Genomic DNA, 13,290 nt, shown 5'->3' on the forward strand with positions numbered 1-13,290 from the left:
AAACTCAAGCACAACAGGAACCTGGAGGCAGGAGCTGATGCAGAGGCCATGGAGGGGTGCTGCTTACTGGCTTGCTCCTCATGGCTTGTTCAGCCTGCTTTCTTATAGAACCCAGGACCACCAGCCCAAGGGTGATACCATCCAAAATGGGTTGTACCCTTCCCTATTGGTCACTAATTAAGAAAATGCCTTTATAGCTAGATCTCATGGAGGAGTTTTCTCAACTGAGGCTCCTTCCTCTCTCATGAATCTAGCTTGTGTCAAGTTGAAATAAAGCCAGCCAGTACAGCAGCTTTAAGCTACTTTGAAATTATTCTGTGAAAAGGTTGGAAAGAAACCCTTTTACAAATGGATTGGCAATGTTGTAGGCACAACCAATTAGATCCTTCCCCTTATGAGAACAGAGTGGACACAATGACTGCAATTCTTGATGAATTTTGTTAATGGAGGAGTTCTGTTGAGTGGAAAGGTACACTTAAGATATTTGAAGTGTAAGAAAACCTTGGGACTACTAGAAATCAGATGAAAATGAGACAACATAGAATAGAAGCAGTTGGGTTCATAAAACCCATTGCAGGTAACAAAGAGGTGGTGGCTCAAATCGGTCCTCTGGATGTACATTCAGAGTTAAACTTAAGAGGCAGCCTAGTTCAGCTCCAGAACTTCAAGAATTAATTAGTCAGCTGAAAATATTGGCAGAGGCAGTGATTAATCACCCATCCTCACAGTGTGGCCTATTGTGTAAGGCTTATCATAGCTCGTCATAGTCTTCTTTGCCTACTGTAGTGAAATCCATTAGACTGGGAATCCGAGGTTTGGGTGTAAGGATGGTTCAGCTGTGATGAGGGCCCTCCTCCAGATGTGTGCATAGCTCTCTTCTCCATAGCCTCTTCAGTGAGTATGCCTGAAGCCACTCCTTGTTTTGTTTTGTTTTCTTATTTAGCCACCATTCCATCTTGATTTCCTACCTTGTGACTTCATTGAAGTCTGCTTATCTTCCAAGGACCACGTCTGAAGGTGCCTTTACTTTACATTAGGGCTAATGGCTGCAGCATGGGAACATTCTGTCCACAGCTTCTGTTAATCCTTTAGGGAGAGTTGAGGGTAGCCTATGGGTTGATTCTTTGGGATCATCTGTGGTCATGACTAGAGTCCTGTTTCATTTTTTATACAAATGTTGCCATGGGTTTTTAACATTCTTCTTTTCTGTTTACCATTATTCTTATCCATGCAAAAATCATAATTATGCATTTTAAATCAGATACCATTGAGCCAAAATAGTCCCTAAAATCACTTTTTGTCCTTTTCTGTTCCCCTATCCCTAGCACCTAGGAACTCTTGGTCTGTTTTCTGATGTGTGTCTCTCCCCACCCCAGAATACCATAACAATTGAATCCTGCCAAGTTAGCCTTTTGAGTTTGACTTCTTCTAATTACCGCTGTACATTTGAGACTCACCCATGTAGTTGTATGCATTATTGCAGGGTACTAGTCTTTGTGTGAAGGCATAAGTTTGCTTATTCTTTCCCTATGGATGTCTGTCCTGCTTTCAGTGTATAAAAGTGTTACACAGTTGTGTACGGGGCTGTGAAAGCTAGGAGTATGTCAGACTGGATTGTGTTCAGAGTCACGTCACACTTAGCTTTGATAAGATTTGAGGAGTTTGGAACTTGACAGATGTTGAGTTAATGGTATAATGAGTTGAGATTTTGTGGGACATTGAGCTGGGGTGAATATATTTTGTATGTGGGACAGATGTGAATCTCTGGATCAGGGGGTAGATAATGGCAGGCTAAAAACCATTTCCCTTAAACATGTGAGGTTTTAAACTATGGGACCTATAAACGTCATAGAGATTTAGGGGTCTTTACTAATGTAACTCAAGGGTTACATTAACTTAAGGGTTTTAGTGAGAAAGGAAAGTATCCTGAGTGATTGTATAAGGCGGGCCCTATATGGAGTGAATGTGTCCTTGGAAATGGGAGACAGAGGGAGGTTTTCCACCCCACATATAGAAGACAGTGTGACACTGGAACAGAGAGATCTGATCTTTCTCGTGAAAATTATCTTGACACAATCAATCGTTAAGGAATGCCTGTAGTCACCAGCGGCTAAACGAGACAGGGAGTGGATTCTTATCTAAAAAGTCAGTTTTTGAGCTAGTGGTATTAATTTTAGACTTTTGTCCCCCTGAATTATAAGAATAAATTTCTGTTAAGTTTGTGTTCATTTTTCAAGGCAACCAAAAGAAACCAGTGTTTGACTGTGGAATTTTGTCTGTTTATATGTTTTGTCTTTGTTTTTTGCTTTTATATAAGATTAAAACTGAAGGACTGGAAGTATAGCTCGGTGGTAACAGGCTGACTTCTCACCAGAAGGCCCTGGGTTTGATTTCATATATGTATGTATGCAAACACTTAACATGATATATGCACACACACACACACACACACACACGTGTAAACAAAAATTCTGAGAAAGTAAATGAAATCATTTGAGGGCTTTCTAAAAGCAGCTGTGTTTGGAAAACCAGTTGTAGTCGATGGCAAGTCTCTTCTGTTAGCACTGAATGGTAATGGGAATGTCTAAAACACTAACAAGGCCTTTGGTGCCATGTAAGATTCAAGGCTTCTGAAGGTAGAAGGATGCTATGCAGTATAAACATGGTATTGTTGGCTAGACGGAGACACTAGTCTCCTAAATGACATTCATAATGTGAGTTACCTGCTGAATTTGCTGAACATCACTAGAGACGTGATTCTTGTCTCTAATAAAAGTTAAAAACCTGTTCGTTAGTACCCTACTTTGTGTTTTAAACCTATCCTTTGCAAAAAGACCTTTCTCAAGCTAAATTCATGTTAAGAACAAGATCGACTCTGTTTTACTTAACATTAAGCCTCCATGATAAAAATCTCCTGAACTAAACTCAAGAGTCAGTTTGCAGCTGTGCGAAGGAGGTGAGGGAGTAGGGCGTTATACGTCATCAGACATGCTGGGGTCATTTCCTGTGATTGCCTAGTTCAAGGCAGACAGTCCCTTAAAAGGAAAAAAAAAAAAAACAAACAGTACTTGACGGTTATGGGTGTAGTTTAGTAAGTAGAGTGCTTGCCTAATATGCTCAAAGTCCCATGCTTCAATCCCAAGCATGGCACAAAGTAGCACGGTGTTACACACCTGTGACCCCTGCATTTAAGAACGAGGGGCAGGAAGATTAGGAGTTGAATGTCACCCTCGTCATAGTGTGTTCAAGACCTACCTGGTCTACATGAGATCCCACCTCAAACACATGAGCAAACCGAAAGAACAAATAACTCAGTATTTGAATTAGGATTGTGAATTGGACAAATTTCTTATTTTATTTATATCCATATATGTGCATTTAACTGTTCTAATTCAGTTATTCAGATGAATATCTAGTTGTTTTTTTATTAAATATGTGGTTTATTCTTACATTAGAAAAACAAGGTAACCTGGGGGATCCTGTGGTTTCTGAGTGATGTTATTGTGGTATTTTATCTGTGAGGTGTGTTATGTTGTTGTAGAGAAAGTGGTACATACATCAGTGTGGATGGTGGGAGCTATTTTCTATTTTTTCAACCTGTGGTCAGAATTATTTTATTTCCAGGAAATCTTAACAAACAATTTAATGACCCTGGTTCTTGCCTAGGACAAAACTACACAGAAGGACCAATTTCAGTGTGACTGCTGGTCAGTATTAGGACCCAGGCACCATTTTCTGACAAACTGTAGTTAAACCTGGGACTAAGTGAGGGCAGTGTGTGAGGCAGCAGGTAACTGAGTTCAAGGCCACTCTGGGCTACATAAAGAGACTTGACTTCAAAAGCACACAAACCACCAGTACTAAAATCAGTAATTTTATCAGTACTGCACAATACTCCAGTGCTAACACAGCAGCTTCTGATGCTCCTTTCTGTTTAGAGTATTTGTGGAGTGCATAAGGTGTGTGTCAGAACTGATGAAGGTAATATTAAGAACTAAAGCCATCCCTAAGTCAAGGAAAAATTATATATACCCTAGAAAAATATTGACTTGCACAATTGTGAGATCATGTTACAATTGGGTGTTTATACTGGGAGATGGAGGCAATTCATATTATTGGAACTGCCATAGAGGAAAAATAGTTTTGATCTTTTACTCATTTTTAATTTTGACTTTCTTGCATACATACTACAAGCTTCACAATTCTAAAACAGTACATGATTAATTCAGTAGTTTGTAGTATATTCATGTAGTCAAGTAGCCCTTACCACGACCTAATTTTAGAGCATTTTCTTTCTGAAAAGAAACATCACAGGCATTAGTAAATGCCCTCTGTCTCCTGCACACAGCTCTGGCAACCACTAATGCACTTTTGGTTCCTGGACAGTTCATGTAAATGAATCCAGTAGTACCTTGCCTGGCCTTTGCGATCAGAAGTTTTTTGTTTGTTTATTTGTCCTACATTATAGTGTTTAAGAGGTTTCTTTGTGTTTGAATAGAGATCATTGCTTAATTTTCTATCAGGATAGTCTTATAGATGGATACACTACATCTTAGTCACCCATCATCTGTGTGATGGCCTGTGTGTTGTTGCTACCTGTGTCTATTACGGACAGTGCAGCTTTTAACACTGTGGGTGGGGTTGGAAAGGACACAGGTTCAGTTCTTGATTATCTCAAAGGGTACTGTTGCAGGGCCAGTTTGTAATTTTGTGTTTAATGATTTTTAATTTATATTATTATTATTGTTGTTATTATTATTTGTGTGTGGGGAGGTTGTGTGTATGCATGAGTGCTGTGGCACATAGACGTCATTTATTTTCAGGAGTTGTTTCTTTCCTTTGTGGATTCTAGGGATCAACTCAAAGGCCAACAAGGTTTTCTAAAAAAATCTGCACCGTTTTCAACCTGCTACCTGTATATGAAAGTTCTTGTTTCCCTACATCCTTGCCAACATTTGTTAATGTGTGGCTTTTTATTGCAGTCAGTCCAGCCACTGTGGGTTAGTCCTTTACAGTGGGACTAGTTCACATTCCCTAATGAACTGCTCTCCCTGTCTCCTGGGAGATGTGTCTATTCAAGCTCTTTGCCCATTCTGAAATTAAGTCCGTGTGCTTTTCCTCCCATGTATTTTCACTAAATATGAATGGGTAGCATAGTAGAAGTTCACTGGCTATGTTTTTCCTCATTGCAGTATAAATATCTATTTTCACACAATGTGACTCTTTATGACTTACAGTATGAGTTCTTTTTTCCTATACAATAGACTAATAACAAATTTGCCAGGAAAGAGTCCATTCTTTCACTGATTTATACTGTAGGGGAGGATTTTTTTTTTAAATAAAACCATAAACCATTGAATGACAGTTGTATGATAAAAACCATACTTTTCCAAGGTGCAAAATTATTTCCCCATAAAATCTATAATCATACTCAATATATAAAGGCCTACAAATCCTGACATATCAATTTGAATATGTAGCTGTTTGTCACACGAGTTGAGAACCTGCAGTACAGTGACAGCTGAAAGCTCTAGTCAGAGCTATGAGAAGAGGATTTAGTCATCAAGAAAGAGTTGCTTTTGATGGTGACAAAGGCAAACTTGGGGTTTTGGGGACAGTTGTTGTTACAAGTTATGTTCTATTGTCTTCTTCCTTATTTGCATTTCCAAGTTAATTGCATTGACATATGTACATTATGATTACTGACATCATTGACCTGTACTGAAATTTCATCACATTCCCATATTCCTATCTAAGATGACATCATGAAGTACTATTCCATTAAGTTCCACATGTAATGCAACTTAGGTTTTCTTTGACTCAGCTAATGTAAAAGAATTCTTCATGTGTCCTTGACCAAATTATTTCACCTCTGAAGTCTTTAGCTTCTGTCTTTTTGTAAAGGGAAAAGGTTGACTTTAATCTGAAAATGTCCTACCTTCTATCCAGAGGAGGCTGGAGTTAGTAGTGACAGCACGTTATGGAAGAGCCACCTGCATTCCTGCCGGTACCTTAGGGTAGAAGTTTTCTAAGGAAGTCAAAGAGGGATGAGTGTTGTGGACGCCATTGGTCATTTAGAGCAGTGTGGCATCTCAGCTGCGCAGGAGTTTGAAAGCCAGAGAGAGTTGTTAGAGGGAAGGCCAGCTGAAATGTAACCACTTGTAAGATGGAGAATCATCCTAGAGGCAACAGACAAGGGGTTTTGAAACATAGAGTAATATAAACAAAATGTCTCTGAAGAACATTGGTGGTATTAGAGACTGTGCCAGAAGCTCTGTGTATGGGAAAAAAGGGAACTGAATTGGCAAGCTACTCAGTCATGTAAAAGAGTAGGCAGATACGAAACACACATGTATATGTATATGTACGTGTTTGTGTATATGTATATAATGGAGTCAACAAGAAATGGTGAGATGTCTCAGCCTGGGGGAAAGGCATGACCAATGCATTCTTAGCTCATGTCTATACATTTATGAGATGAAAATATCAAGGAAGTAGGGATTGAAAGCGTGGTTGTGGGAAAAGAAGTGGATGGTTAATTTGATTGAGAGATATCTGTGACCAAATGGGAGAAAATCTGTATCAGTAACTATAATTAAGATCAGGATTGCTTTAACCAACACCCCCACTTCCATACATTTCTGTGTATATTTATATGGGAGCCATGGAAGTAGTCGTTGGGAGCACAGCAAGATGCACTTTTAGCTAGACTAACGTGTTGTGTGAGAGGGGGAAATGACTGAAGAGAACTCTCAGGAAAACCCAGGAAAGAAGCAAAGAGCCAATGAAAGCAAAGTAGATGGAAGGCTAAATCGGATTCCAGAGGAAGTAAGATAACTTCAGCAAAGAGGGGCAGTCAACGGAGCAAGTGTTAGAGAGGTTTGGTAGGAGAATATTGTGTTGAGCTTTAACTTATGGAACATTGCCTCTGAGCTCATTTGTTAAACACTTGGTCCCTTTCTGGTGGCTACTTTACTCAGGAGATGGGACCGTGCTGGAGGCAGGAGCTCAGGAGGTTATGCCTAGGCTCCAGCCCCTTCCCTGCTGCTTCTTTCTACGTGTACCTTGTGATCTCTTGTTCTGTGCAGCAAGCACAGGGACCAGGCGACCACAGAGCAAACCTTCAGAGGCTTAGCCTAAATCACTTCCTCCTTAGGTTGTTTCCTTAGGTGTTTTGGTCGGAGCTACTCAAAAGTAAGGAAGCAGATGGCTTTGAGATTTAGTGATAAGGAGTCTATGACGTTTGTGTCCACTGAGGGGTGGAACAGAAGTCATGCTGTGAGGTAGGTGAGGTAGAAGCTTAAGGGGATTTATGGAACCAAAGGCCCGTTAGAGCAAAGATGTCTTGATGGGATAGAAGTGGTAAACAGCCAGACGTAGCCATGTTCCCTATGGTCCCAGCAATAGTGGGGGTGAGGGAAGAGGGTGAGGGAGAGACTGAGAGAGACTTTAATTTTTAAAGGAAGGAGGTGAGGAATAGCCAGAGGAGAGAAAGAACTGAAGAAAATTTAATTTTATTTGGTAAGGGAAATAATATAGTACAAATATCGTCACGTAAGGGCCACCATCAGATCTCACTGTTGTGTTAACCTTTTTGTTCATAATAAAATGACTACACATTTAATTCAAAACATCTCATAGAGTAGTTTAACCTGTTAAAAATGAAATTTAAAAAGATGTTTGGTAAACATTTCCCATTAATTTATTATTTATATAATTTGTTAAGCTATCAGAGTTTCTTAGGAGACAAATGACCAGGAGTCTGGACTGCCTGGCATAATTAAGTACCCGTCACCCAGGCTTCTATTCTCTTCTGATTTATGTTATGGCTTGTTCTGAAAAGTTAATACTTAAATTTAATTAGGAAGGTAAGAGGTATAGATACTAAGGCTGTAATTAATTGGAACATTTGGAATAGGAGGCTTTAGAGCAGAGAGAATTCTGGAGATCAATTTAAAATCTAATGGCTCCTCAGTTATTTCCTTGTGTTTACCTATTTAGTTTCTTTATGAAATGTGTCTTGAGATATAAACGTCTAGAGATTCATAAGGAGACTCTTCCTCTCCCTGTTTGCTTAGGCACTGCTATGTTCATAGAAAGGCAGCATTTTAACACTCTCGGCATTACCTTCCCCCACTAGATTAAAAAGATAGTCTACTGTAGGTATGATCGACACCTGCTGTTTCTCCCTCTTCCCCTTCATGTGCAGTAGCCATGGTTGAGCTGACTGCTACCAGCCTCACCTTTCTTGTACTGCATCCAGAGATGTCCATGAAAAGTAAATGGTAATACTTTGTGGTTTTATACTTTGTGTAGTTCCTATAAAGTGTAGATGAAATTCTGTAACATGGTAAAAACATTTTTAAAATTTGTTCATATTGACAATCTGCTGATGTAAGTTCTCCACGTTCTGTCTTTAGAAAGTATTAAGTATCCTAGCAGTCTGTCCTTCCTTATTTGAAGATAAATGCTCAGCCGTGAGACTGACACAATTGTGCTGCATTGTACAGTTTCTTAGGGTTCTGTACAGTAGCTCAATTCAGGTCTCTTTAAATCTAATAGCTAACAGCTCGAGTTTCTCCTGATTATTGAGTTTGCCATTATTACTGCTCAATTTTGCATGTTCCTTCATTATTCCCTATTTTCTAGATGTTTACATGTTAAAAAATGTTAATCTTTGAAGACAACATTTTTGGGAGGCTACCCTTAAAATCCTTAAATTGTAATTCAGTTACTCTTTGGTCAGCTATAGTCCAATCATGTCCCAGGCATGACTTTTGATAGCATTATGGGACCGTTGGACAGAGTTTAGAGACCAGCCGAGATTGCAGGAGCACTTATGGGCAGCTCAAGCTTTGGGATGGGACCATAAAGACACAACACAAGAGTAATGGGAACCGCGAGCAGTGAGCTGCACCCTTGTTTAATGTGGATGGGTCACTTTCACAGGTGTATAAGTTGAGCAGCTAGGTGACCCGACAAAAATGCATACCGCACAAGACATTTCTTGTAATGCCTCCCAATTACCAAGTTAGCAATACCAGCTTCTAGAGCACATACTTGTCATGGTAGGCTAAAAGGATTCAAAGGAAGATCGGAAGGATCACCATTTCTTAGCTGGAAAGAAAAAAAACCATTGCATGGGGGTCTTTTAGGTATTGACCTAAGTGGTTACTTGGTTTTCTTTCGTCTTTTACAAAGTATTAATTTGTTTTACTGCAGTCTGTTCCACGTGGTACTTCTTTGTTCTGTTCACAGTAATTTAGAAAGAATAACGTTAGTGGAATAGATAGATGTGGCTATCTTTTATGAGAGAATATTACAAAAATATGTTTTACCACTCAATTTTTAGATCCTTCATTTGTGTAGAGACACACAAATCCATATTCTTTACATGGGTGCAGACTAGTTGACTGTCTGCAGTGGGATCTAGATTTTACACAGAATGTGTATTTTTTATAAGTAGGAAACTCTTCATTAAGCATTGTTTTATAAGATTAGCACCTTAGAAAGTATTTTCAGCATTTATACGTGAGATGCTAAGTTATGAAATGAAAATAACTTTTGAGTACAAGACATGTGTACTAGCTCAGAATGAGCCCATGCAGTAGCCGTAGTTAAAATTATCTGTAAGGAGGTTAATGGGAAGTGCCTACCAGTCTTCTTACCTTGGACTGTTTCCTGCCATCAGGAGTTCCTTTGCCTTTCAACACAAAAAGAAAATAATATTTTATGCAACTAATTAAAGGAAAACTGCAATTTGATTTTTAAAGAATGGAATAGTAGCTAAACCCATTTAATTTGGTGAAATCATTTGACTTCTGTGCTTCAGTTTCTATCAGGAAAGCAGCGTGTTCTACCTCTCAAGGTGGTCTGTAGTGTAATACAACCTCACAGATGCCTGGGCAGAGGTATTAGCATGCATGACTTGCAGAACCAGTTTCTAAGGAACTGTCAGGAAGGCACAAGTACATGGGGATTAAGAATTTAGGTCCTGGAATTAGATGTGGTTTTTATTCACTACCTTATCTGAATGCCTAATTGTATATTTTGAGTTAACGTTTCTTCCTGCATTTCTTCATCCTTGAAATAAGACAAATGGTGAGTGAGGATGTAGGGTAGTGAGTTAACCTCTCAGAACTGGACACTAGACAGACTGAACTTTACTCTTGCCATGGTGTGAATTACATGCAGGAAACTGCATGTGAAGAAACTCGCTCTAACTTTGAGAAGTCTTCTGGGTGGAGACTCCACAGCCAAGGCTGCGGGAGGAGATAAAGTCACTGCCGTCTAGTAATGCAGTCCAGAAACTACTGCTCTTCTTCTGGCCTACAGAGATTCCGGAACCTCCCCGCCTTCCTGTCCCTTTCTGAGACTGGTGGCCTGTGTGCCTGCCCAGACTTTACCTCCAGGACCTCTTGTCAGCATCAGCACACTGGGGAGGGTTGAGGAAGAAGACCCTAGGTCAGTGCCCAAGATCGCACCAAGGCTTCCTTTCTGGCTTTTCTCATTTGCACTTGGTCAGGTTCTGTCTTCCTTGCTAGATGGACACACCTAGAATAGAGGGTTGACATGCATATTTTTAGGGGATCCCTCATTTTTCCTAAGCCACGTTTGTTGGACAAAACCAAAGCGTTCTTGGAGCCAGGCTTCCTTGTAACACGAGTTGTGTTCTGGTTGTTGTTTGTTTTGTTTTCACCAGGGTTTGTGGGTGGGATTCCTTTAGCTTCTTTCTCACAGAGAAACTGGGTTGCTCCCTTAGTCTCATGCCCATGCCACTGAACTAAGCAGTTTAAAGACCTTCTCTACTTAAACACATGGTCTCACCCTACAGTGCTCCCAAGTCCTGACCAGACTCACTTGGAACGGTTTGTCCTTTTTTTCTCTTTTCTTTTCCCATGACAGTGTTTCCTGTGTAGCCCTAGCATCCTGAAACCCCCTCTACACCAGGCTGGCCTCAAACTCACAGCTCTGGTACCTTTTGTCTTTCCAACAAATACTTCTATCATATTCTTAGAAACCTAGAAATAGATCTTCTGTGTACTGCTAAATGGCTAATAACATCAGTCTGTTTTGTACTGTGAGGAGAGGTCTCTTACTCATGGGTAAGTAGAGTAGTTTACTCAGATTGGACCTTCATTTTGGTATCTTTTCAAAAGCTTATGTCAATAACCCTACCAAGGTATGCAATTTGCATTTACATTCTGGCAAACCAGTTACACACACACACACACACACACACACACACACACACACACACACACACACAGAGAGAGAGAGAGAGAGAGAGAGAGAGAGAGAGAGAGAGAGAATTAGAGAGGAAGAGAGAGAAAGTTTTTTAAAAAGATAGTTTCTAATTTTAAAAGGAAATTGAGAAAATAGACTAATAAATTTATAATTGTTCTTGGTCATTTCTTGGTACTTTTTGACATACTGAAGTAGTTCTTTAATTTATATATGCACTTTCCTTGGTGATCATCTACACATCTCTCCCAACTCCCAAGATGGTCCCAGTTTGTCAGTCTGTCTGTTTGTATGTCTGTCTGTCTGTCTGTCTGTCTCTTTCTCCCTCTGTTCCCCACCTCTCTTATGATAGAGTTTCACTCTAAAGCCCAGGCTGGGTAGGTACTTGCTATGTAGACCTGAAACTTGTAGCAGTCCTCTTGCCTCCGTTTCCAGAGTGCTGGGATTATATTACAATTATTTTTGTATGTATTTGTGTTGAAAATGTATGTATAAACATGCATGGGTGCATGCATGCCATGGCACACATGTAGAGGTCAGACAGTGTGAGTCCTAGGGATTAAACTCAGGTTGTCAGCACCTTTACTCTCAGAATTATCTTGCTGGCCCTATGGGTTTTCTTTTTTCTTTAAAATCTTCTCATATAATTTGGTCCTGGTGGGGAGGATCAGAAGCCAAACCCCATGGTGATTTCCAGAAGCTGCCGGCAATGACTGTGAGCGAACAAACATGGGATCATTTTTATTTCAAATTCTCTGAACTGGTGACATGCTTGGGTGGGTTCATTCATAAATAAAAATATTAATGTTCTCAGAGTGCTGGCATACTCTGACATCAAATTATGTAAATCTCAGTCTCTTCAGTTTGCATTTACTAGAGGACTATATCAAAGGTAGTTATTATCAAGATAGGATAAGGTGGATGTATACACCAAGGCCAGTCAGAGGGTAGTAGTGGATGCTGATATTTTAGAGGACCATCCCATCTCTAAAGGAGACAGTTACAGACGCAAACTCCCTGTTTGGGAAGAAGGTATCCCTAGTGTTTGGTGCTGTGACATCCTGGGTAAGGGTAACTGTAACTGAGAGTGGGGCCTTCTGTAGATGCCACTTCCTGATGCCTTCTCTTTTCAGAGCTTGCCAATAGGTGAGAACGTTCCATTAGCCTCTGTGCTGTATCTTGTTAGCGCCACTGTTTCACCCCCAGGAATCTGGGATAGCCAACAAGATAAACCTGGGAACACTGTCCGTCTGTGAAGAATGTGCTCCTTACTGTTTCTAGGAGTAACTCACTGGTTTGTGGCAAGAAACCTTTTTCTTGTGGCCCTTTGTAGTATAAAACCCCATTTTATACTGCAGATCCGATACAGTCATCCTGAGGTTGCAGAGAATCCAAGTGATATGCTTCCTGCATCAGGACCAGCTCTTCCTCCCCATCCGCTCTTCCTCTCTCCTTGACCTCATGGCAGGAAGCCTTTGTGTGAGGTTCTCATCTGGAACAACTTCTCCACACTTGTTTTCGTGTTCTGTTGGATTACAGGGCAGCGGGCCTACCTTTGAAGGTCCTTTCTCTTTTATTTCTTTGCTGTGCACTCCAGTAATTAACTTTGTCCTTCTTTTATTTGTTCCAGTCAATCGCAGGCCACTCTGCTGAGCATCTTCTCCCAGGAGTACCAGGTTAGAAGTTTTCTCCTTTGTGAGGGTTGACAGGTGCCTAATTGAATGATGAATGTCCCTTTATTTCTTTGTAATTGAACTGCCAGCTCTCTGATTGGGTTGGAGGATGTTCTCCTTTCCACATCAAGCAGCGCCTGCGTCTCAGTGGAGGCCTGCCAAGCCTACCCATCCATCTGTCTAATAACATCTAGCCTTTGCTTATTTGGTGGACCTGTAATAAATTATGCTAAAGCATTATTATTCTGACAATAATAATTTCCCCGTGTTGCGTGGCTCCATGTGCTAAATGTTTGCTGACTTGCACTGTCAGTGCTGCTTCCCACTGCTGACAGAGATGATGATAAATGACCACTGCTGGAGTGGCAGAAGG

At 40.3% G+C, this 13,290-nt stretch overlaps 1 protein-coding gene across 1 annotated transcript in view; it reads left to right on the forward strand.

Annotated features, from left to right (window-relative positions):
* The window catches only part of C5H15orf41 (chromosome 5 C15orf41 homolog), a 198,785-nt gene that overhangs the window by 34,019 nt on the left and 151,476 nt on the right, over positions 1 to 13,290 (forward strand). Inside the window, exon 2 of the mRNA XM_032903901.1 lies at positions 12,875 to 12,920. Coding sequence (XP_032759792.1) covers positions 12,875 to 12,920 — 46 coding nt within the window. The remainder of the gene's footprint in view (positions 1 to 12,874; positions 12,921 to 13,290) is intronic.

This window comes from Rattus rattus, chromosome 5, assembly GCF_011064425.1.
Source record: "Rattus rattus isolate New Zealand chromosome 5, Rrattus_CSIRO_v1, whole genome shotgun sequence".
Taxonomy (NCBI): Eukaryota; Metazoa; Chordata; class Mammalia; order Rodentia; family Muridae; genus Rattus; species Rattus rattus.